The sequence below is a fragment of the Lynx canadensis genome, chromosome D2 (genome assembly GCF_007474595.2).
Source record: "Lynx canadensis isolate LIC74 chromosome D2, mLynCan4.pri.v2, whole genome shotgun sequence".
Taxonomy (NCBI): domain Eukaryota; kingdom Metazoa; phylum Chordata; class Mammalia; order Carnivora; family Felidae; genus Lynx; species Lynx canadensis.
The window spans coordinates 33,966,938-33,992,188 of NC_044313.2; the positions used below are offsets into that span (position 1 = coordinate 33,966,938).

The 25,251-nt window shown below is 39.7% G+C and overlaps 1 protein-coding gene across 1 annotated transcript; it reads right to left on the bottom strand.

Moving 5' to 3' along the window:
- Positions 1-854: 854 nt before the first annotated feature.
- On the bottom strand, positions 855-23,917 carry CEP55 (centrosomal protein 55). The gene is made up of 9 exons (XM_030335442.1): positions 23,734-23,917; positions 21,275-21,465; positions 18,530-18,805; positions 15,922-15,990; positions 8,182-8,332; positions 6,167-6,480; positions 4,531-4,602; positions 3,698-3,823; positions 855-1,971 (listed from the first exon to the last, which is right to left on the bottom strand). Exons 2-9 carry the CDS (start codon positions 21,455-21,457, stop codon positions 1,771-1,773), a joined length of 1,392 nt encoding a protein of 463 aa, XP_030191302.1. The 5' UTR covers positions 21,458-21,465; positions 23,734-23,917; the 3' UTR covers positions 855-1,770.
- Positions 23,918-25,251: the final 1,334 nt, after the last annotated feature.

The following is a 25,251-nucleotide window of genomic DNA, read 5'->3' on the forward strand; positions in this document are numbered from 1 at the left end:
ATCTGTTAACATGTTGGCCTCCTCTACTAGATGCTGAAGATGGGGCTGCATTTTATTATCACTGTGTCACTAATACCTAGCCTCGGGACTGGCACGTAGATGGTGTTTAATAGGTGTTTGGAGAATGAGATTAAAGATGTTGGAGAACTGGCACAGCAGAGACCCATGGAACAGGTGGAGGGGTTCGACAAGGCAGGACTTCTCAGACCAGAGGGATGGAAGAGACCAGTTGGGATGTTCTGCTCTGCTGTTTTCCTAACTCAAGGAACATTCCATTACTCTGGTTATAACATCACCTGACGTGTACTGAGTTTGGAGAATTCACAAAAGTTTTCTGGCAGGGTAGAGTGAAGCTGGGCTTTGGGGCTGATTTGGGAGTTTGAAACCCACGAATATGTTTCTTTTTTAAGTGATTGTGGGGATTTTGCTTTATCTCTCTGAGCCTCATGTAGTTTTTGGTTCCCGTGGATCCTTAACTCTCTCTTTTTTTTTTTTTTAATTTTTTTTTTCAACGTTTATTTATTTTTGGGACAGAGAGAGACAGAGCATGAACGGGCGAGGGGCAGAGAGAGAGGGAGACACAGAATCGGAAACAGGCTCCAGGCTCTGAGCCATCAGCCCAGAGCCCGACGCGGGGCTCGAACTCACGGACCGCGAGATGGTGACCTGGCTGAAGTCGGACGCTTAACCGACTGCGCCACCCAGGCGCCCCGATCCTTAACTCTCTTATCCCTTTACACTGTAAGTGAATCCGCTGTTCTCTGGCACACCCCTCAGGACAGAAATCTTAGAATACCTGTGTACATATACACAAGACATATTAAAACTTATTAAATAATTTTATTCTTTTCTCCTTTATATTACTAACAGTAGCCCATATTCAGCATTTTAGAAAACCTGAAGAAATAAAAAAAATTGGGGGTTTACACACACACATATAAAAATATATATTCAGATAAGCAAATGTTCATCACATTGCCCAACTTTAAGAGTGCCAAAAATAAATAAATAAAATACCTGCAAATCAAATGAGAGGGCTACATGGCTTTGTTAAAATTCATTTTAACAACTTTAAGTGAGCAACCTGTGCTAATGAAATTCAAGTTAAAGTTACAGCCAGTTAATATGAAAGAAAACATTGTGTGTGGCTACTGAGGAGTGTTGCTTAAGCAGAATCTGCCTTGTGCTTCTATTAGAACACAGCTCTGCAAAAAAGGATCAAGAAAAATTCCAACTTTTCTAATAACCGCCTTATTATAGAGAGGAAAAAATGTAAAAAGTATTACCAGCTTTTAACAATGGACATGAAAATTGGAATTGTAGGTTTATGAAGTTTGAATAAAAAAACAAAAAGCCAACAAAGTAAGATCCTGGGTAATTAACTTTGACTTTTAAAAACCTACAAAAAACATAAAATATTTGCTTGCTGGTGCAACAGATTAAGCCCACAAGCAATAACCTGAACTATCTCGTCCTTATCAAGTACTTTAACAGTGCAAAATGTTAGTTGTCTCAGCTCACCTCATTCCGTCACTAAAGCCTGAAGATGAACCATCTCAGAGAGGTATCACTACCAAGGAAAATGCAAAGCAGCCAAAAAAAAAAAAAAAAAAAAAAAAAATACAATGATTCACTCCTATGCCAGAGTCTCAAAGGTAGAGAGGCAGTTTCTTATAGAAGAGGTGAAATAAGTAATTCAAAATGTCCATAAGCTAACAGAAGATACAGTATTGAATCTTTTGCCACAAAAAACAAAGAATAATTATATTGCTATTTTGAACAGTATTCAACGTGGACAAGTAGATCTCGATGCTCGGTGGCTGGATACTGTATATTGCACTTGGGACATTCCACCAGGCTTTCATTTAGTGCAGCAGTGGGACTTTTTGGTGAGGCAACTTTTACCCTGTTTTCGGACTCTCCTTGGAAAGTGACTAATGGCTCTGTGAAGGCAAATTCACGAAGCTGCTTCTGAAAAATAAATGTATACGAGGTAGTTATAAATTACCCAAATTACCCATGAAATACCAGGATTGGGTACTTACATGGATAGAGTTTATTAAAATGCTTAGAGCCAGGGATGCCTGGGTGGTTCAGTCAGTTAAGCGTCCAACTTCAGCTCAGGTCATGATCTCACCGCTTGGGAGTTCGAGCCCCGTGTCAGGCTCTGTGCTGACAGCTCAAAGCCTGGAGACTGCTTCAGATTCTGTCTCCCTCTCTCTCTGTCCCTCTCCTGCTCATGCTCTGTCCCTTTCTCTCAAAAATAAATATATGTTAAAAATTTTTTTTAAAAAATGCTTAGAGCCAGATATAAAGGTAGACCTATATACAAGGCTGACAAAATTTGATAGTTTTGTAAAAAAAGGGCAAGTTCAGCAAGTAAAAAAAAAAAGAAACTACATAGAATTAAGAGGAGCAAAGAATGTTAGCAGATCAAATAGGTTACACATAGAAATCATAACAATATTGTATAATATCTTTGTGACTTTCCTTCTTTATGGTTTTTTCCCCCCTGAGGAAGTCAGAATAGTCAATACAGCTTTAAAATGAATATTTTACAGCATATTCTAAAGATGATGGACAGCAGGAAAACAAAGAAAAGTACAGGAAAATTATGGAATCTTTTTTATACCCTCTGGCTTCCTATACTTTGAAAAATAGTCATTAACAGAAATGAATTATAAACTTCAATTTCAAATATTATATGTGGTCAAAATGAATGACGTACTACTAAAGAACAGAGTCAAGATATATTTTGTCTTTTACTCATAAAGAAGCTACAAATGATTTTTTTAACAATTGTTTTTTTCCTCTTCCAAAAACTGAGGAATTCTATTTGTTACATTTTACCATCTGCAAATACTCTGCAGTACTAGGCATGAATAAAATATGTGCCAGGGTGTGTGGGTGGCTCAGTCCAACTTCGGCTCAGATCATGATCTCAGGGTTTGTGAGTTCCAGCCCCATATCAGGTCCCACACTGACAGTGCTGAGCCTGCTTGGGATTCTCTCTCTCCCTCTCTCTCCCTGCCCCTCCCCCACCCATGCACGCATGTGCTCTCTCTCCCTGTCTCTATCTCAAAATGAATTAAAAATAAATAAAATATGTGCTAATGGGACATAATACGCACACACAGTTACCAACAGGTTTGGTTCAAAAGCTTCTTAGTGAGATGAAAATAGTAAGTCAAAAATCACTTCCTCATAGAAACAATCTTATTTAAAAGGTTTATGTTTTAAAAGATTATGTGTTCAAGGTAACCCACAAAATGTGCTTAACTCAACATGCCTGCAACAGTGTATTAACAGAACCATCCATTGTCACTAAAAACGACATTTCTTTCTTTCTAAATAGAAAAACATGGTTTCAGTTCAGGATTTACAACTGCCCTCCCTTACCCCACCTTGCCCCAGGCCAGCCCGTTTAGTGAGTCTAGAGTCACAGTAGGGAGAGGTGATCCCGGGCACCAGTAATGTCATTGTTACACAGAGGCACACAGGGGCCCTCCTTCTAGTGCTCTGGGCTGATGCTCAAAGGGCAGGTGCTTCCAACGAAGCAGGGTTCTGCCTGTTGATTTGAGAAACAGCCATGCTTGAAGCTGTATCCTCAGTCTGGGCACTGGTTTGATATATAAATGGGAAAATGGCAGCAAGAGAAAGAAGAAAATAAGTTTTAGTTTAACCATTCCAGACTCACCAAGGATTCCAACTGTGTTATTTGATTTCTTGCTTTTCGCAGTTCTTTAAGAATTATGTGCAGTTGGTGCTGCATATTTTGACGGTCAAGTTTTTCATTTTCGAAGTCTAAAGTACATGCGTGCATCTGGAACAAATACCCAGGCCGAGACAATTACGGTTAGTATATACTGTCGAGTTCTCTTGACTGGATGCTTGCATTTTTTTTTAGCACAAGAGGCAAACATTTGCTGTGCCTTCACAGCAAGAATTCATCCGAGTACAGTGAGATGTTGATAAATAGAAAAGCTTCTGGTTGGGGGTTTGGTTTATCCAAGGAGCAAAGCCAGGGCTTGAGGTGAGTGAGGAGCAACTTAAGAAGTTGCTGGGTGGGGTGTGTCCTCCCTGAACCCCCTTCTGTTCTGGGGCAGGGGGAGAAGGGAAAGAGACAGCTGTTCCCTGGTTTGGAATACACTAAAAATCTCTGGTCTATATCCTGAGAACAAGTGGTATCTCTCTGAGTTCTACTTGAAGTTATAAGATGGCCCTCTTGGGGACATCCTGCTCACTTGGAGTAGGGACTACAGAAGCCATGCGGGGAACAGTAAGATTTACCGAGGCAAACATTACCCTGTCAAAACAACTGCCATCCCCCCTCAGGATCTGGTTTAGCCTAAAGATAGGAATAAATGGCAAGCACAGATGGTCACTTATATTTTTTGCTGTGGTTGTTAAAGTTTATTAAAAACATTTTTCATGACTTTCAAATGGTTCTTCATAGACTAGTGTAAACATGAGGAACAATCCCATTTTCTAACAAGTTAAGCTGAATTTAGAAGCAGCCCCAGTCAGTACCTGTTGTTCCAACAGAGCTACCCTTGTTTGTTCTTCCTGATGCTTTAACAGAGATGTGTAAAGAAACTGGACCTGTAGGACGGAAACAGAGCCAACGCTGTCATATCCACTCTTCTACTGCTTGACTTGGGATGCAGGGGAGGCTCACAAATCCATCTCTATTCCGGACGACACCTGCTAGTTGGGGTGAGTCCCGGCAGCTGGTTGGTTGATGGCTATCTGTACAAGGGGCTGTGCAGCACCACCCTGGCTGAGGGTTCCCTGAGGCAGAGACCGTGAGTCCATAAATAGCACTGAACTCTGCAGTGCACACACCACTTTCCTGGAGGTTCTGACATCTGCTAATATTTCTGATAGGTTAACAAAGCTGGAGGTGCCCTGCCTCCTTGCCTGCAGAGTTGGAACAAAATTCCCCACCATTTCTTTTTAAAAATTTTTTTTAGTGTTTGTTTATTGTTGAGAGAGACAGAGCGCGAGCTGGGGAAGAGGCAGAGAGAGAGGGAGACACAGAATCCGAACCAGGCTCCGGGCTCTGAGCTGTCAGCACACAGCCAGATGTGGGGCTTGAACCCACAAACCGTGAGATCATGACCTGAGCCAAAGTTGGATGCTTAACCAACTGAGCCACTCAGGCGCTCCCTCTCCACCATTTCTGGTTAATCTTTTGTAAAGATCACTGCTCACACCTGCAGGCACAAACCAGGGTGGTAAAGACTAAGAAGGCAAATGTTACAGACTGCTTTGTTCTCCCTCTCAACTTCTGGATGATTAAAAAAAATTACTATTCTAATGGCAGCAATAACGAACATTGACCCCAGCCCTTTATTTTACAAAGCACTTTCACATTCTCTCAGTTGACCTTCACAAAAGCCCTACGAGGCAAAAAAAAAAAAAAAAAAAAAAAAAAGACTGCTGTTATTAACTTGGCATCAATAATCTTCAAGTCAGGGAAGTTAGCTGATTTTCCTAAGGCCATACATCCTGAACTAGAGACCAGGTGTGGACCCCAAATAATGTTTTTTTCATTATTCCATGCTGCCAAGCAAGATTTAAATTAATGAGTTTCTGTTGAAGTAGTATTCAATTCTAACAATCCTAACTTAGTAACTCCAACGTTACTGGCACAGATATCCTGGCAGGAGGTCATGAGCGCAATGAGAAGGTGGACGGTATCAGGTGAAGGAATTAACTTGAGCACGGTATCATCCAGATCAAGGTGCCTGCCTGGGAACCAGCACCAATTCCCCTCTTTGCTTCACACCTTTCGGCTCCTCACACATACCTGCCTCCTCTTCCCCGAGGGCCTCTGTACACGAGCTCCTCCACAGGAGGGAATTCCCAGTCACTCTCTTCACAGGCTCCTTCTTCCCAAAAGACCTTCGTGCAAATACCGTCTCTGCAGTAAAGCCTCCCCCGGCCCCCAGTTCTTGTGTCATATTGCCCTGCTTTATTTTCCTGAGTTTACTTGGTTATTTAGGTACTGGTTTATGGTCTGTTTCCATTCTAAATAAGAATCCTAGGGCAGGGCATTTGTTCCTTGTTGGTTCCCTAGTGGTTAACATAGTTCCTGATGCTTGGTAAGTACAATGGCAATTCTGAATTCTGAATCACGGAAAGTCTTACTAGTTAGGCTCACCTGAGATAAGAGCTCCTCAGATCTCTTCTTCTCTTCTTCAAGCTTTTCCCTCGCAATATCGTTCTCTTCCTTGAGCCTTTGTATTTTCTCTGTCTTATGCCTATCGTCTTCCAGATGTTGTACATCTGCCTTTCTTTGTGAACACAGCAGTTGATTTAAATCTTGGACTTCTTTCTGGGTTTCTTCATATTTTCTTCGAAATTCACTAAGTTCAAAGCTCAACTGAGTTATGGTCTGTCGTTCAACCTCAAGATCTTTTTTTGCATTTGCCAAGAGATGGTTGTAATATTTTTGCTTTTCTTCTTGAAGATAACCTATGACAAACACATTGGGTCACAACTCACTTTATAAAACATAATAATCCTGAGAAGTTAAAACTAAACACATTTCTGTAAATAAGTTCTTATGAAACGAAGAGTCAAGAGATAGGGTAGACATCCGATGGAACAAGAAACAGAAGCTCAGGAACATTATTTGAAGTTAAACTAATAAACAGAAGAACTGAAAACAGTAATATAGCTATTCTATGGGAAGGGAAAATCAGCAATGTCTAAAAAAGATAAATCAACAAATAGAAATATAAGCTCATTATTTATAGGTATACTCACCAAAATCAAAACCAGAAATGTTAAAAGCGGCTGCCCTAATGGCAGGAGGAAATAGCAACTGGGATGGACTATGAAGAGTGGGGCAAGCCCTCTTATACTACTATTAAATTACTTTAACAAGAGCTTACATTACTCTGATAAAACACATATACACATAGAGAACATATTGCCAAAGAAGAAATTAGACTTAGCCCACAACTAAAATCTTACTTTTATGTGTAATAAACTTTTTTTTTTTTAATTTTTTTTTTTTCCAACGTTTATTTATTTTTGGGACAGAGAGAGACAGAGCATGAACGGGGGAGGGGCAGAGAGAGAGGGAGACACAGAATCGGAAACAGGCTCCAGGCTCTGAGCCATCAGCCCAGAGCCCGACGCGGGGCTCGAACTCACGGACCGCGAGATCGTGACCTGGCTAAAGTCGGACGCTTAACCGACTGCGCCACCCAGGCACCCCTATGTGTAATAAACTTATAAAGGAATTAAAGTTAAGTAGCTTTGTGCCCAATTCCTTTTATATTTTCTTTTTCAGCATTAGCTTCATTTTAAATATTCAAATGTGAAGCTCCAAGATTAGGAGTCTTGTCTCCCTTTCTTTAGCCTTCTGTTTATATAATTCAAGGCTTCAGTCCCATTAGGGCCATCAGTCTTTTTTTTTTTTTTTTTTTTTTTTTTTAGGATTTTATTTTTAAGTAATCTCTACACCTAATGCGGGGCTTGAACTCACAACTCGGGGATCAAGAGTCGCACACTCCACTGACTGAGCCAGCCAGGCGCCCCGTGCTATCCGTCTTTTAACAAGTGCTTTGGAAGAGGGTTTCTTTTCTCTTCTTAGCTCATCACCTGGAGCTGCTGAACCTATCTTCCCATCTGTAAAATGAGAAATAATGTCCCCTCCTGCCCCACCTCTTAGAGTTCTTGTGAAACTCAATGTCAGAGAAGCTGCGAAGAACTTGACAAAAAGATTGAATCATCCTTAGAAGCCTTCATTTCAATTCTGTGGGAGACTCACAAGACTGAAAAATCATCTATAAGAGGTATACTTTCTCCTGGGATTGATATGAATACATGCAAGGAAGCAGAGTAAAAAGCTAATCAGTAACAAGGCTGACCCTGGGGGAAATAAAGCTGGAGAAGATCTTTGAAGGCAGAGAAGGACATGCATGAAGGAGAAAATTTAATGTGGCTTCAGAACTGCCACAGACCCATTACTCTGTGGCTGTGCCCCCTTTTATCAAAAAACAATGAGAAAACAGACTTGGTAACACAATATTTCTTACTTCAAGGTTAGAAGATTTGCTTAATTTACTTTCTAACACTTATTTATAAAAATCTAAATTTGATGAATCTCTCCTTTTGGAAAATGTCAGGCAGGCCTACCCCAAAAGAACATTTTTACACCAGTACCTTCTGATTCAGCCTTTTTTGTCTGCTGTGGGAGTGAATGAGCAGCTGTTTCTGATTTCTGTTCCAATTCGAAGATCTTGGCTAAAAGTCCTTTTACGTAGACCTCCCGCTGCTGATCATACACAAGCCACTGCTGATTTTTCTCCAGAGCCTTGAAATGAAAATGAAAGCAAACCATTAAAACGAAAAACCAAAATCTTAAAATGGAGAAGGGAGCCAAAGTGATGTAGCCTTTCTCAGTGCACAGTCTTGTGGTTCACATAGAAGTCTGGTCCGCCACCGCATGGCTTGCAACCTCGAGATCCATTCGAATATCAGGCTCCTTCAGAGCACCTAACACCATGGCAAAGTCATGTTTCCATGGGGTCAAGTTCATTTCTCTGCTGTCTCCTATACACAACTTGCTTTGTATCTGTGTCCATGTCATTCTCTGTAAACTAGGATGCCTCTGTGGCAGAGGTGAGGTGCACTGCTCGGGCTCCCTTTGAGAAAGAGGGATTTCCACTCAACACATAACTCTGCTCAGGAGCTCTCCATGGGGACATAGACCCTGTCAGGCTTGCAGCCTGGTGCTCCTGCCCAGTCCTGCCACCTTCCTTCTACTCTCACAGATGTTGCTGCCCAGTAAACTGACCTCCGAACTCCATCTCAGTGGCTGCTTCTCGGAGAATCAACTTAAAGAGCCGCCCCCCTTTTGATCACCAATTTTCATCCTTTACATCTCTTACAACTCAAGCAAAAATCCCAAGCTGGGATCATTCACTTGGTTTGTATAGGGGCTTATGAAGTCAGTTGTTACATAGATCTACATATTTTTAAAAAGTATTTTACCAAACATCTTCAGATGTTCATCTGTGCTTGCTATGTCTTTCAAATAGTAAGTTTCTTGAAGTGGTAGACCATGCTCTTCTCAGAGGATTCCTCTGAGGAATCTGCTTTTATGTACAATATGTATACTCAAGAAATTATTTGAATGACAGGGTAATATTAATAAAATAGGCAGTGTCTATTTAAGTTAGCTGGTAACAAGGAAACTGATTCACTTTACCATTATGGCTAACACAAGTTTTTCATTTTGGTTACATCTTTCCCTCAAGAAACTAGATATGCTCTGATAGCCTTACCAGGCTACCTAGCTTAAGTTTGAAAACCTGACCCCACCTGATCTGTGGCAAGACACTAGCAAACACTCCTATAGGAAGCTACATTAGCTTTAGTGGGTAAACAAGCTTTAGTGGGTAATACATGGACAAAGGTATGCAGATTTCTAAGGTGGTTCATTATTATCAATCAGGACAAGTTCATATCCCCTCTGATTCTAGCTCTCACTGTTCTTAACCACTGGATCCTTGGAAATTCAGTGAAAGGCAAAGGAGTCTGCCAGGACAGCCTAGTATCCCCAGCAATCGCACACTACCCCACCCCCTTGACCCCTGCCCTAGTTTTGCCAGGGGAGGTGGCAGTTTTGTTCATGAAAGTGGGGCCCAGATTCAAGTTGAAAGCTAGGAAAAAAGATAACTCACCTGCTGGCACTGGGGGGAAAAGTCTAGAAATTCTTAAATAGCACCGCTATGCAATGAGATAACTCTTCTCTCCTTTCTAATCTAGAAGTTCAGTCCAAGAAGACGGGACTGTCCCTTTCTCGTTCTTTGCTCCTAAGAGGCTGGCTAGGGAAACAAGTCTCAATGACTATTTGTGTAGAGACGCCGTGCATTATCTAAACCTGATGTCACCTGTGCAAAATGTTACAGATGAAGGGTCCCAGAAGGGGGCACACACAGAGATGTGAACATCCGTTTCTGATAGCCAAGCTCATTTGTACTGAGTCCTCTGGCCCTGGTGCTCATGCTATGACCTGTCTGCCCCTGTCGGAATGCCTACTTGAGCAATTATTCACTGTTGGATCTTGGTAAACCCTGGAGATAAGAGGATTAAGAGAAAAAAGAAAAAAATGTGTCCATTTTTTGCTCAACAATACAGATCTTCAGTTTGAAAGTGATTTCCCCATTAAAAGAGTATGAAGAGGCACAGGTTATCACCAAAAGCTTCAGGTTAATCAACACCATGATTACTCTGTGTTTTGGGGAAAAACAGCTACTCCTAATAAATTCAGTTCAACCTTTCCCTTGGTCCCCCAAAGTGCTAAATTGCTTTAATTATATTAGTAACAGAATTTTTGAAAGCTTCATAACGCCATTTGCTAAAACTGAAGCTATGTTCCCTTAGGCTAACATTAAAATGGTCCACAATTTGCCTTTTCCCATCTCTTCAAGTTACAGCCTGGCCATTTCTGGCCTCCACTGCCACCTTGCTGTCTACAGAACTATACACACTCTGTGCCTTGCTTAAACTCTTCCTTCTGCCCAGAATGCCCTAGAACTCCTTCCTATATCACCTGCTCACTTAAATCCCACCTTTTCAGCAAGTTCCAGTGTATCCGGGCTTGTCTTTCAAGACTCCTCACCGTAACTGCCCTCACCAAGTTCCCTCTCCTTTGTAAGCCAACAGTGATTTTAATGTCTATTCAATCTATTTGGCATCTTACACTCATGATCTTGATTGCCTCCTGACGATAGTTCTTATCTGAACTAGAACATGAGCCCCCAGAAAGCTGAGCCCAGGCTTGTTTAGAGTCCATAGGTTCTACTCATGTGTTCGATGTTTCCATAGCAAGCAGCTGCCTGATGAATGTTCATGAATGATGGTGACGACATGGAGTGGAGAAACAATGATTGACAGAATCAGTCAAGCATCCAAGGAGGCTTTTAGACCCAGACTGAAGTTTGAGAGTATTCAGGAAAGGGAGGAAATGGCATGAAAGAACCTAGTAGAAGTTCCTTACACACAGTAGAACAATCCATTTAGAATGATTCAAAAAGAATCAAACACCCTCAAGAATCTATTACTCATTAAGGAATGTATGAAAATGTAATCAAACCTCTTTGTAATGGAACTATCACAGCTATTTCTGTGATTTTAACAAGTGCATAATATATACACCTTGTGTCATAATTCATCCCAGACCTGTTGGAATTTACTATTATCAATGGTTGAAGTGACAGCCAGGATGTAAAATTTCATATCCTCTGGGGTGCCAAATAAAGATGGTACAAACGTAAAGTTCTTGACAAAAATGTTGCATGGTCCAATCAGACTGAAGTAAAACATACATACTGGAATACATCTTCAAAAGTGCTCAATTCTTTTTACTCACGCTGCATTTGTTGTAGGTGTGCTGAAAAAGGAGGGGCTCCCCTTCCCTACAAGCTGGCATCTCCCCCGGGGAGCGAGATGGGAAAGGTGGTAAGGAACATACTGGACGTTTTTGGTTGTATATCAAGGCATCTTCTTTCAGATAAGAATTTCTATCTTTAAAGACATAAACGACTGAGTCTCAAGTCTAAAAAGATCTCTCTCTATAAAAACCCTTAAGTCTATAGAGTTCCTCTAAACTTTGCTAGGCTCTTTCCATGAGCATCCTACAAACTCATGAGCATCTAGGCATAGGGCTTAAAGAATTTTCAGTGTCTTGTTTTCTGTAGAACTAAGAAACGGATTACAAAGACAACGATAGCATCTGGAATCAAAGACTTAGTCCAGGGCCCTCCAGTCACTTGACCACACACTTTTCTCTCTGCACCTGTCATGCAGTTACAACATTAATTCTCCTCACAGAGCTTAAGAGCTCTGTACTATATACTCAAATTTAGTTGCCGAAAGAGGTATGACTCAAAAAGCAGGCACATATCCAAATACTTAATAAATCATATTAGTTAGATGCTAAAGATAACCTAATTTTATTTCAAATTTTAAATTAGTCCATCTTTAAGAAATATTTCAATATAAATAATCCAAGTTAACATTGGATGGTCATGAAAATTTTCTTCTTTTAAATGAACCCAGGACCACCTAGGTGGCTCAGTTGATTGAGCGGCTGACTCTTGATTTTGGCTCAGATTATGATCCCAGGGTGATAGTATTAAGCTCCACATCAGGCTCCGTGCTAAGCATGGAACCTGCCTAAGATTTTCTCTCTCTCTCTCTCTCTCTCTCTCCCTCCCTCCCTCCCTCCCTCCCTCTACCCATCTCCCTTGCTCACACTTGCTCTAATATATATATATTATATATATTAGTATATATATATAATATATATTAGTATATATACTAATTAGTATACTAACAAGTATGCACAAGTATACTAATTAGTATATATACTAATATATATAATATATATATAATAAATGAACCTGTCCATACATTACTTAAGTATGAGAAACAGAACTACAGGTTAAGATTTGAGGTGCAATATTCTAAAAAGCCACGTGGTGGCAATATTACTTTATTAAAGTAGCAAACATTTCTTTACTCGGGCCTCTTCTCACTGACTCTGCATTTGCTTTCTTCTCTAAATAGTATCAATAATTAATGGATTTGATGGCTATCAATAAATGCTGATATTAGTTTTGCATCTTTAGAGCCATCATTATATTACTATCTCTTCCAGCTTTGTGTCTTCTACACATTTCTAAGGCATCCATATAACATTTCTACTCAAGTTATCAATAAAAATATGGGACAGAAGTGGGCAAAAGAGAAGCCCTGTGGAATGCTACTAAAGTTCTTCCTCCTGGCTTCCCAGAGTTGCATTACATAATTCTTGGCAAAAACTGAAACGCAGGTCGAAAAGTTAGCCTATACTGGAGAAATAAAAAATGTGGGTCAATTGACAAAACTGGAATATGGGTGGTAGATTACATAGAAGTATAGTGTCTTTGTTAAATTTATTAAAGTTGCTATCTGTACTGTAATCACATAAGAGAACATCCTCATTCTGAGGAATATATATTGAAGTATATAGGTTTAAAGGGCTGTAATATATGCAACTCACTCTCAAATGGTTTAGAAAAAAATATTATATGTGGGGGGGTATTGAAAGAGAGGTATAAGGTGGAACAAAATGTTAACAATGTTTGAATTCTTGTAATTAGTATTGGGTGTTCTATGTATCGTCTTCATTCTTGTAACTTTCCTGCAAATTTTATTTTTTTCCAAATAAAAAATTAAATAAATAAATATTACCTATGTTCCCTAAATTGTTTAAAAATCAGATTTTTAAAATTAAGAGCAAGAAATGCCTATTTCAACTGCCTCTTAGCTATTTGATTTGCAAGTTAATGACATTGTATGTTTACAGAATGAATGCCATGTAATTATTTCAAAATGTCAGCCAGACCTAAATGGCAGCTGAGAAAATGATACAGCTAGGTTTTAAGAAAGGTAAACATGAGTTTTTAGGGCTTCTTTTAGCAAAACAAATACTGATTCTTAAAATAGGTGGGCAAAGCACTCCAGGAAGCTTTGCTCCAGGAAGCTTTGCAGGGACTGGAGGAACGGTGAGGGATTGGAACTGCTAGGCTCTCAAAGCAGAATAATGCCACAGTGCCTATGCTCAGAGGAGTGACAGGTCGCTTTCTGGGCTCCCTAGTCTCCTCCTGGGCTCAGAGACAATCAGAGCTAAACCATCTCTTGCTCCTCAAACATGTAAGTTAATACAGCAGCAGCTGGGAATTTGTTGGAAATGCAGAATCTCAGGCCCTAACTCTGACCAATGAAATCAGAATCTGCATTTTATAAAAATCGCGTAGTCTCATCTGCACATGACAGTCTGGGAGGCATTGCTCAGTCTATTGAAGGTGAGTTGGGTTAAATTTTACTCTACTTGTCTAAAAGCCTTTTTAAGGTAAACAGAGCAGAGAAGTACAATGTGATCCTTAAGTAAGCCAGGAAGATAACACAGAACAAAAAGACTGGGTATACATGCATAACATTTCAAAGTTACTTTAACATAAAGAATTGCCATTATCTAAAAATAACATTAGCTGATATTTGAAGCAGTTGGTGCTGAGACACCTAAAAATTACATAGAAGTTTAAGATGATAGCATATTTTTTCAGGTACTAATAAAATTCAAATGTTCTAGATAATGGGGATATAGCAGTGAAAAAAACAGAAATCCTTCCCTCATAAAACATATACCAATGTATAGACAATGGAATATTACTCTGTGATCAAAAAGAATGAAATCTTGCCATTTGCAACAATGTGGATGGAACAGAATGTATTATGCTAATTAAAATGTTAGAGAAAGACAAATATCATATGATTTCATTCTCATGTGGAATTTAAGGAAAAAAACAGATGAACATAGGGGAAGGGAAGGAAAAATGAGATAAAAAGAGAGGGAGGCAAATCATAAGAGACTCTTAAATACAGAGAACAAACTGAGGGTTGCTGGAGGGAAGGAGGGTGGGGGGATGTGCTAAATGGGGGATGGGCATTAAGGAGGGCACTTGTTGGGATGAGCACTGGGTGTTGCATGTAAGTGATGAATCACTAAATTCTACTCCTGAAACCATTATTATACTATATGTCAGCTAACTTGAATTTAAGTAAAATGAAAAAAATATATATACCAATGTAAGAGTCATGTAATAAAGTGAGTAAAACATATTATAAGTTCAACAGTTATAGGTGATGAGGGGAGAAGTTACAAAGCAAGAAAAGGGAATAGGAATTGTCTGGGAGCTATAATTTTAGAAAAATGGCTAGGTAAACCTCTGGCCCTACTCCCCACCCCTCCCCCTTCCAAGAAAGTGACAATTGAGTATTATCTGGTGAGTTGAGGAAGTGGGTCATGAAGATATCTGAGGGCAGTGAGCCGGGCAGAGAGAAGAGAAAGACAAAAGGCAGTGTAATGCAGGAGTAGCTAGAAAGCCAGCACAGCTGGAGTGGAAAAAGGGGAAAACTAGAGGTGGGTAGGTAAATTATTCATAGATATGTGCATCTGGTAGGTACTGATATACACAGAATGATAAAGGTCAGGGTAACATACAACACAAATAACTTATTTTGATAGATCTTTAAAAATTGTGTTTCTTCTTTATCTTAGTTACCTTTAGGTAAAGTACTTTGATAAGGCTACTATAGTACTCTGCTATAAAGACACTCAACAGATTTAAATTCTTTTGAAGATCAAATAGACTGCAAGGTACACATGCCAGATGAAATAAAACAGGAATCTTAAGAGCAACTTAGAGCAGGGCAGACATGCCAGTAATATTTCTGGAATCAAAATACCTACCTACTGGCCTAATAATTAACTCAAGAATTTTATACTTTGTGTACCTGATATTAAAACTCAAAAAAATACAGTCCTGAATTTAGTCAATTCCTAATGAAACACTTCTTGTATTTAAGACATAAGTTTGAAATAATATAGTTTTACCATATATGTAGAATAACCTCATATCATATTCTACAGAAGACGTACTGAGTATACTAAGAATGTGTTTCCTTTTCAAACTATGAAAGCAAATCCTGGTTCCAAGGGAAGAATTTTAAATGAATAGGTACATCTTGCATGGATAAACAAAAAGAGAAAAAACTATAAATTAAATTATACCATAATAATAAATTGGGCAAATCAGATTGGGTGTTTGGGTGATTTCTAGGGCTTTCTAGCCTATTCGTGAGACCATGATTAGAGGAACTGGCCCTCTTGAATGTCTAGAAACAGATTTAAAGATAGTAACCTAGGGAGATGATCTCAAACCATTCAGTTCTCCATCTTAACAGATTGTTTTTAAGCCACAGAATCAATGCTGTCAATTTCCATGAAATTTAAGAATGAATGAATCAGACCTCTTTTCCCATAACTTAATAAAAGGAAACTGAACTTACATCTTTCAGCTGTATTTCCATTTCATGAATATTACTCATTGATGAGTTGAAGCAGCTTGTGGCCACAGTCTGAAATAAACCAGTATTAGTTAATATCACAAATTTAACAACAGAAGTTTCCTCATTATATTTAGTTCTATAATAACACAGTATACTTCACAAGGGCATCCCAAAAATCCAGATCTAGTATATGCTGATGAGCCATCATGTCAGGTCATGAGTACCAGAAGAGAATGAAGATCTGGAAGCTTCCTCAGCACACTGGAAACCCTGAGATTTCATAACTAATTTGACTTCTTAGGGCCTCTGGATCACTAGAATACCTCAGTGCATATGAATTGCCCAGTGCTTTTCACCAAAATGAGATAAAACACATAGAAGTGGGCTCTTAGATCAAATCTGGAAAATACTAAATTTTCAAAAGATAAAAGTTGTTTTCTAGAATTATATTTATATTAAAAATATTAATTAGTATTAGTTAAACAGATTTTACGAAACTCAAAACATAATTTCTCTCCTCTTTTTTTTTCATTTTCTTATAGAGGAAAAAAAAGAGAGGAAATAGATGGTTAGGTACCCATGCTAACCAACAAAACTCATAAAAAGCTATATTTCACTCTTTTTAACAGCTTAAGGAAACAGATCTGTGTGAACACTGGCAACAAATCACAAAATATTTTTCTCCAAAGGTACTCTAGATACTCACTCTAGTGTGTGGTCCTTCCTCTCTCTCAATTTAGTCCTCTTGGTAAAAACTAGGACAGAGATAGCTCACCAAATCCCTTTCCATTTTTCCCTGGGCATACCTGGACTTCACATTCAGCCTTCACTGTGCTTAGTGAGGCCATAAGACTGAATTCTGTCCAATGGAACGTGGACAGAAGTGAAATATGCCAATGCCAGGCCTGGCCCCCAAGCCCTCGCCTGATGCTCCACACAGTCTTTCTAGCTTACATAGCTGTACATAAAGGATCTGGTGGAAGGACGGAGAAGCCACTAGAAGGAAGGAACCTGGATCTGAGTGACCCTGTGGAGTAAGGCCTCCTCCACTCTAACCTGCACTAAATTGTGACATGAGGGAAAAAAACGAACGTTTATTGTGTCAGACCGTGAGATTTGGAGGTTGTTTGTTACGGCAATAAAACAGTCTGACTAATACAGAAGTTAATAGTGGACAGCCTACACAGTTACTATAAGAATACATTTTTTTAAAGTTATAGTTTATACCAGGGTTTGTCTTTCCATATTTGAGAGCAGAGAAACTAATTCTTGAGCTTTAAGGAAAAGTATTAGGCAACCACTTTGGATCTGATTATAATTTTCATGAGTTTTAGCTGCATGGAAATTCTCTAGAAAAACTTAACCTCTTTGAATTCACCTGTAAAAATACTCAACTGCCATTCTATGAGAGGGCACATAAAGGTGCATAATTACACATAAATGTATATGTCTGATCACTCTGACTACTCTAAATGGGAGAAAAAGTGCAAAGACCCCAAATAACATTGAGGTATTATATCTGAAAGCAACAGATTTTCTTCTATAGGTGGTATTAATAGTTGTAACATTAGTATTATCCAAGTGTCCAAATTTATTAAAGAATCAAAGATCTGATCAACAAGAAACTATTTACAGAGCACTTTCTATATACCAGGCACTGTGCTAGGGGATTTAGATATATTATCACACTTACTTTATTTTCTTTTTTTTTAAAATTTTTTTTAATGTTTATTTATTTTTGAGACAGAGAGAGACAGAGCATGAACGGGGGAGGGTCAGAGAGAGGGAGACACAGAATCTGAAACAGGCTCCAGGCTCTGAGCTGTCAGCACAGAGCCCGACGGCTCGAACTCACGGACCACGAGATCATGACCTGAGCCGAAGTCGGCCGCTTAACCGACTGAGCCACCCAGGCGCCCTTATATTATCACATTTAATCTCCAGTATTCTTTTGCCATTTTAGGACCTCTTTATCTCCATCACCTATTTTAATCTCCAGTATTCTTATCTTGATTTTACCACTGTGGAAACTGAGGTTAAGGAGAAGGGTCTGGTAAATTCTCTCTAGCACTGCCTCTAAGACTAGAAAGGTTACAGTCACACAACTAGCAAGTGGCAGAACCAAAATCTGAACTCAGACCTGCCTACCAACAAAGTCTTGCTCTTTCTGCTACACTAGAAACTTTAAAACAAAAGAGGGGAGCAAAAGCACTTGTAGTTTCAAAAAACATGCTTGATATTATCATTGTATATCTCAAATTTGAAAACAATAACAAAAGGAAGCCTATTGTCTTCATGATACAAACTACAGAAAAAAAAAAAAAAAAAACCAGCCCAAAAAAATCTTCTTGGATGTTGTAAATACACAGTGGATTCTGTATTCCGAATATTCCCTTGTGCAAAACAATGGTCTGGGGAATGGAGGGAGCCATGTTAACTATTTTTGCTTATGGAGAGGGTATCAGGCTATAAACAAAAAATAACCTGTTGGTATACTATACTGTTTCAACATTTGACAAGTGTGTTTTAACAAACTCATTCTTCACAAGAACTACAAATTGTATCAGAAAGGAAAAAAAAAATCTGGATTTAAAGAAATGGCAAGTACCTGTGATAAATGAAGTGTACTGGCTTTGCTCTCAAGTTCAGCAAGCCTTGCAGTTGTAGCAGACAACTGTTTTTTCAATACATCTGTCTCTTCAGACAAGGATTTCAACAGCTGCTCCCTCCTTTCGCCTTCCTTTGTTTTCTCTTCCAGCTGTTCAAGCAATGCGGTACTACTGTATTTGGCTTTCAGCTGCTCTCTGAGCCGCTGTATTTCTTTGTCTTTCTCTGTGAGATGATAAGCATTCTTCTGCCTCTCAGCTTCCAGGACTCGAATTTTCTAGATATAAACTAAGAAGAATCTTAGAACAAAGCCAGTCCAAACATAGAAATAAACAACATCCAACAAGCATTTACAGAGGGTTTATCACACATCAAGTCAGCATTACACTAGACACCAGGGCCAAAAAGAAAATGAAGCCAAGGTCTTGTGCTCAGAGAGCTCCAGAGAGGGAAACCAATACATTAATGCAATATGGTCAGTGCTGTAGTTAAGACACATATAAAATGAATGGGAGAAACCAACTCTGTCAAGGGTGGTAAGAGAAAGCTAACGAAAAGCTGGCTCCCACATGAGTATGTGATAATCACCCCTCCATCATACCAGTTCCAATTATCTTAAAGGCTAAAAGTGAGTCCTAAAAGAGATACATGCTCATTATTGAACTCAAAGCAACAGAACCTAAAAATTACAGAAAATTACAGCTGGATAAAAATGCATTCATTAATTTGTTTTTGTTAATAAATGATTTGGTAACAAATCTAAAAGCTGATCTTTCAAAGGACTGTTCACATTTCCAAGGATTTAAAAGATAAAGAAGGCACACTTATTAAGCGGCTGCTGACAGAGGCGGGAAAGCATCTATGGAGAGTCCATAAAAAGTTAACTGACTTTATATGCTAACAAGGTAAAAACAACATAAAACTTCAAACTTGCATGAGGATGAAGGGGAGAAGCAGTTGTTCAAATATAATGGGGAAACTGAGTTAGGTGACCTTGAGAAAATGAGGGGATTTAAGTCGCCTCAAGCTTAAGATAAAGCAGTAGTATGATACAGTTACCAAAACAAAGCCCACATAATTTTAGGCTTTTGTAGAAAACAACATCCAAATTAGTAAAAATAATACTGCCTTTTCAACCCGTGTTTGCCACTGTGCACGATATTGGGTGCATAATTCAGAAGGAATATGAACACGTCACAAAATGTTCAGGAAAGTAACCAGGATGATAAGAAGCTAGAAAAGCTGAAGAAATGGGATTGGTCTACAGAAATGTAAGATGAGGGCTGCCTGGGTGGCTCCCTCAGTTAAGTGTCTGACTCTTGACCTCTGCTCAGGTCATGCTCTCACGGTTTGTGAGTTCGAGCCCTACATCAGGCTCTGTGCTGACAGCTCAGAGCCTGCTTGGGATTTTCTCTCTCCCTCCGTCTCTCTCTCTGTCCCTCCCCCATGTGCACACACGCTCACTCTCTCGCTCGCTTTCTCAAAATAAATAAATAAACTTAAAAATATATATTAAAGAAAAGTAAGAGAAAGCAAGATTTCCTCAAATATCTGAAAAGTTGTCAAATGGATAAAAAAATAGACTTGTTCCATGCAGCTGTAATAGGTACAATTAGAACAAATTGGTAGAAGTTACAGGAAGTGTAATTTCAATTGATTACAAAGGAACAAAGTTTTGACAACCAGTGCTTGTTTAAAGTGGAAAGAACTAGAAAGAGATCTCTCAGAGAAGCTATTAGATTCCATCACCAGATTGCAAAATAATCTTTGTGTTTAAGAATTGGAGATAGAGACGCCTGGGTGGCTCAGTCAGTTAAGCATCAGACTCTTGATTTCGGCTCAGGTCATGATCTCACAGTTTGTGAGTTCAAAGCCCACTATTAGCACAAGCCTGCTTGGGATTCTCTCTCCCTCTCTCTCTCTCTCTCTCCCTCTCTCTTTGCCTCTCCCCTGCTCACACTCTGTGTCTCTCTCAAAATAAATAAATAAACTTAAAAAAAAATCGGCGATAGATCATTTCTCAATGCTTCAATAAGTATTTACCTCAATATGTGTTGTTAAAGAAATAAATTATTTGGTTTTAGGTGTGCCTATAAAATAAAATTTAAAGAAATCCAATGATACGATTTAATATAGGTCATTTATTTTCTAACTATGAACAAGGAAACAGCTTTTGCAAAATAAAACTGCTTTACTGACTAGGCCATAACAAACTGTAAATTAGAGAATCTGAAATATAGTTTAACAGAATGCAAAATGCCAATATATGTAATGATTTTATCTCAAATATCTGAAAACAAGGATTATTTGGAAAGCAACCAATATATACGATAAAATGAGTTTTTAAGCATTCACATTAAAATTTGAACTCCATTAAACACTTTGAAATTACTAGTTTTGATTTTTTACATTTAGTGAATGAACAGAATAACCAAATTACATAATTACTGGGAAAATACTTTCTCATCTCCTACAGTAAGGCTTATTATACTTTAAAAAGGTTTATGCGGCACCTGGGTGGCTCAGTCGGTTAAACGTCTGACTTTGGCTCAGGTCATGATCTCGAGGCTTGTGAGTTCGAGCCCGGCGTTGGGCTCTGTGCTGACAACTCAGAGCCTGGAGCCTGCTTCGATTCTGTGTCTCCTCCTCTCTGCCCCTCCCCTGCTTGTGCTCTGTCTCTGTCTCTCAATCATAAATAAACGTTTAAAAAATTAAAAAAAAAAAAAAGGTTTATAAGGCCACTCACCTCCAAAAGTCTGTGTTTGTCTTTATCAGTCAGCTTTCCTTTTCCACTTGTGATTTCATCCACTGATGTTTTTAAGGCTGCAATTTCTCCCCTAAATTTTTCTAATGCAGTTTCTGATTTGGAGTTACTAGCCTTCGATCCCCATTTACCTTTAATTAAATTTTTGGGACTTCTGGAAGACATCTCTGAAACTGTAAAAATAAAAATACAATTATACTTTATTAGTCTAAGTTTGAAAGGCTTGGAAAGGTAATAACCTATTTGCTAAATAGAAGAACTTTTCTATCTCAATAGAAGAGATACAGCCAAACCAAGGCACTGGGAAAGGCTTCTGGCTTGCTGGTAACAATACCGATTCTTTAATCTGGGTGGTGGATACATGGGGAGAATTAACCTTTTAAAAATATGTCAACTTACCTTGATGCTCACTGAGTAATGTACAGAATTGTTGAAACACTACATTATACACCTGAAACTAAATAGCACTATATGTTAACCATACTGGTATTAAAATAAAAACGTTAAAAAACATGGACACATGTTTGGTGCAGGATTCGGTATGTGTCATACTTCAATGAAAAAGTTTCATCTAAAAGAAAAAGGATCAATGATTAAACCATCAAATGAAGTCTGAATGAAACAGATCACAATCAAAGATATTTTACCCAGGAATAAAAAGCTAGTGATAAGTATATAATTCTGAGCACACAGGCATTGAAATATCATTATCTGACATAATGATATGTCCTGTTTTAGAAGATAGGCCTAGTTCAGATCTACGTAGTCAGTTGAGAGAGTACAGTGGGGCAGAAGTGAGGAGAATCTAAGATCAGACATTTCTAGGAAAAAGAGGCACAATATTCAAGAATTAAGAACAGTGGCAAAATTGAGTAAGAAACTTAGAATCTGCTAACAGTATCTGGTAACAGTGTAGAAGAAATGTATAATATTAACTCTAGGAGCAAAATAGTGAAAGATACTGCGCATATAATAAAAGTAGCTTTAATTAGGGAGATTAAAAAGCATTTTTCTACATTATGGATCCCAAGATAAAAATAGTGGTGGTGACTAAGGTAAATTAGAGGGATGTGTGACCATTCATGCATTTAAAAAATACTGGAAAACCTAATTTACCAGGCAACATCATAGGTGCTAGGTATAAATGGGCAAAAAAAAAAAAAAAAAAAAAAAAAAAAAAAAAGAAAGAAAGAAAGACAAAGAAACAAAAGAAAAAGAGACATGTTCCCTTACATAATGGAACTTTCAATCTAGTAAAGGAGGCAAGGACACAATATAGATTCTCAAGTTGTAAAGTCGATGTTCTATAGGAATAAATGATTCTGGTAAAAAAAACAGGGGAGACCTACTCGGTTAAAGTGACGGGGGAAGGCCTGCCTGTGGAAGTGACTTTTACGGTCATCCTGTATGAAATCAGTCTGAAAACACCAGAGCTGTGAAAACTGAGTGGAACAGACCATCTAGCGAAAGGTTAGTCCTGGATTTTTGCCCACTCTAAGGTGAAAGGCTGAGGTAACTAGTAAACTGATTAAGACCAATGCAAGGTTATGGCATCTTGAGAACCTGCCGCCACAGGAAGTTCTTTCCTACATGCTTCTGTTAGTAACACATGGTTGACTTGCTATAATGGGTTGATATGACAGAAAACTACTTTTCACCAAGTCACTGAAACACAGAATGGTGGAACCACATGCATCACTAGAACGGGAAGGAACCTATGGACGTTCGCTTCCTGACCTCTGGACAGAACTTTGGTCACAAACGACTATTGTTTCTAGCTTCTGGACTAGATAGACCCTGCTGGGATCTCCCAGCTCCCCACCATTTAGTCCTCCCAACCTCCTTTCCCTGTTTTTTTTTTTTCTACTTCCATCAGGCCAATACTCACAGAGTTCACACTGTTCAAATTTTATCTGGCCCTGCTGCATCTTCTCCAGGACGCCTTCCCTCTGTATAAGCTACATTGGTCACAGGATACAATCTGGTACTCGATTGTTTACTCCCACCCTACACCCACTTCTTAAGTTTGTTCAGCAGTTGTTTCAGGGGCTGAACCTTGAATTATTTTTGTCACTCACAGAATCTAACAGCCGCTGTTCAATAAATATTTATTGACTGGCTGAAGTGATCTAAGGCATCCTGGACAGGAGATGGCCAAAGAAATCTTGCAACCCAACAACCTGCTCGGGCTCCAAGTGGAGGCGAATCTTACAAAAACCCTCACATAAGATCTACGTGGGGAAACACAGAAATAATGAAAAACTGCAAAACGAGGCACTTTTTTTTCCCTCACCTCTAAAGTGAAGATGTCTGTAGAACAGACATGAACGTGCTTGCTAGTCGGCAAAATGCTGTACTCACGAAAAGACCTCGGCCAAGTCACTTGGCCTCTCCGCACCAAAAAAAAAAAAAAAAAAGGCAAAGAGGGTGATGATACCCACCGCAAAGATGAAAGGAAGGATCGACCCGCTGACGGTCGAGGCTCCCAACCCGGGGCAGGCACGAAGTGAGCGCCAGGGAAAGGGGACATATATCAGGGCGAGCAGAGATGGAGTCCAAACGGACGCGATCTGCCCGCTGACCGCGCCTCCCTCGCGGTCCAGCCTGGCCCCGGGGCTGTGGACCCTGGCCGCCCTCGCCACCCTCGGCTGTCGTCTCCTCGCCGCCAGCCAGCACCTGAGGCGAAGCGCGGCGCTCGAGTCCGCCCAGTCACACCCTGCGGCGCGGGCGCCGCTTCCGGGAGTTTGAATCCCGCGGCTGCGGGGCGGGGCACGTCACTGCCGGCGGGGGCGCGGCCGGCAGGAAGTGGGGAGCGGCATACGCGGCGAGCCCGCGCCTCCCCGATTGGCTGCGGCCTCCGGGAGGCGGGGCCTAGACCGGACGAAGTGGGTCCGACGGGGCGGGGTCAGGGGGAGGGAAGGAAGACTGGAACTCCGGCCCAAAGCCCCGCAGTCCTATTTTGGGGTTTTTTTTCTGGGTTTTTTTGAGGTCTCAAACCTCAGACTCGGTGTTTCTTTGTAAGCAGCGGATTTATGTTTATCTGCTTTGGGGATGAAGTACATTACTATGTTCAGTGAGTTAAACCCAATAACTGAACGGGGACTAACTCGTCCTGTGTCCTTGAGTGTCACTTGCCCTTCTAGGTACCAGTTTTGCCCTTTGTGGAATGGGAGAACTGCCTTCCCCGAGAGCACAGCCTGTCTTCCCACTGGGCTGAAGCTTTCTCCTGCCAAAAGTCAGGGGTGGAGCATTGGAGAGTGTAGCAGGTGGGAGAACTGATAGGCACGCCCAGACTGAACTCCTAGATTATGAGTCTTGCAGGAGACCAGGCAGCCCTTTGCTCCAGATTGCTGCCCTCCGGCTTGATGTCTGTAGGTCAAATCTGAGTCATTCTTAGCTGCCTACAGGGCTCTATTGCTGCAAAGGGGCACAAAGAGTGTTTGGCAGAGCCTAACATTTCTCTCTTAGACCAAGCATAAACTCACCAAGATTTAATAATAGGATACAGTAGCAAAACGTCCTGGGAAAACAATGTCACACACCAGAACTCTAGATTACGACTGCATCTAACTCCTGGCTTGACTGCCTCTTACTGGATGTGTGATCTTAAATAAGTTATTTAACCTCTCTGAGCCTCAGTTTCCTGATCTGTAAAATAATGTAAATAATAATATCTACCCTCTAGAATGGATATAAGAATTAAATGGAAGAATCTGTGTAAAGTGCTTGGCATTTAGTAAATGCCCAGTTGACATTACCCATTATTACACAAAAAGTAACAAACTCCTATGTAACTAAATAAAATGGATGAGAAGCCATGTAGAGAATTTTAAGGATTTTTTTTTTTTAATAATGCAAGAAGATAACATTTGGTCCCTGCTTCCAAAGAGCTCACATTTCTGATGGGAAAGTGAATAGAATTGAGCTCTTTCACATCTGTTGTGTTAAAGTGTCAGATG

What these genes read in the sequence shown, in the direction of transcription:
- CEP55 (XM_030335442.1), bottom strand. Translation starts at nt 21,457, where the DNA reads ATGTCTTCCAGAAGTCCCAAAAATTTAATTAAAGGTAAATGGGGATCG. An exon ending in CTGAGGAGCTCTTATCTCAG is followed by an intron (nt 4,603 to 6,166) that starts GTGAGCCTAACT and finishes TCCGTCCTACAG; the next exon opens with GTCCAGTTTCTTTACACATC. An exon ending in TAACACAGTTGGAATCCTTG is followed by an intron (nt 1,972 to 3,697) that starts GTGAGTCTGGAA and finishes TTTATTTTTCAG; the next exon opens with AAGCAGCTTCGTGAATTTGC.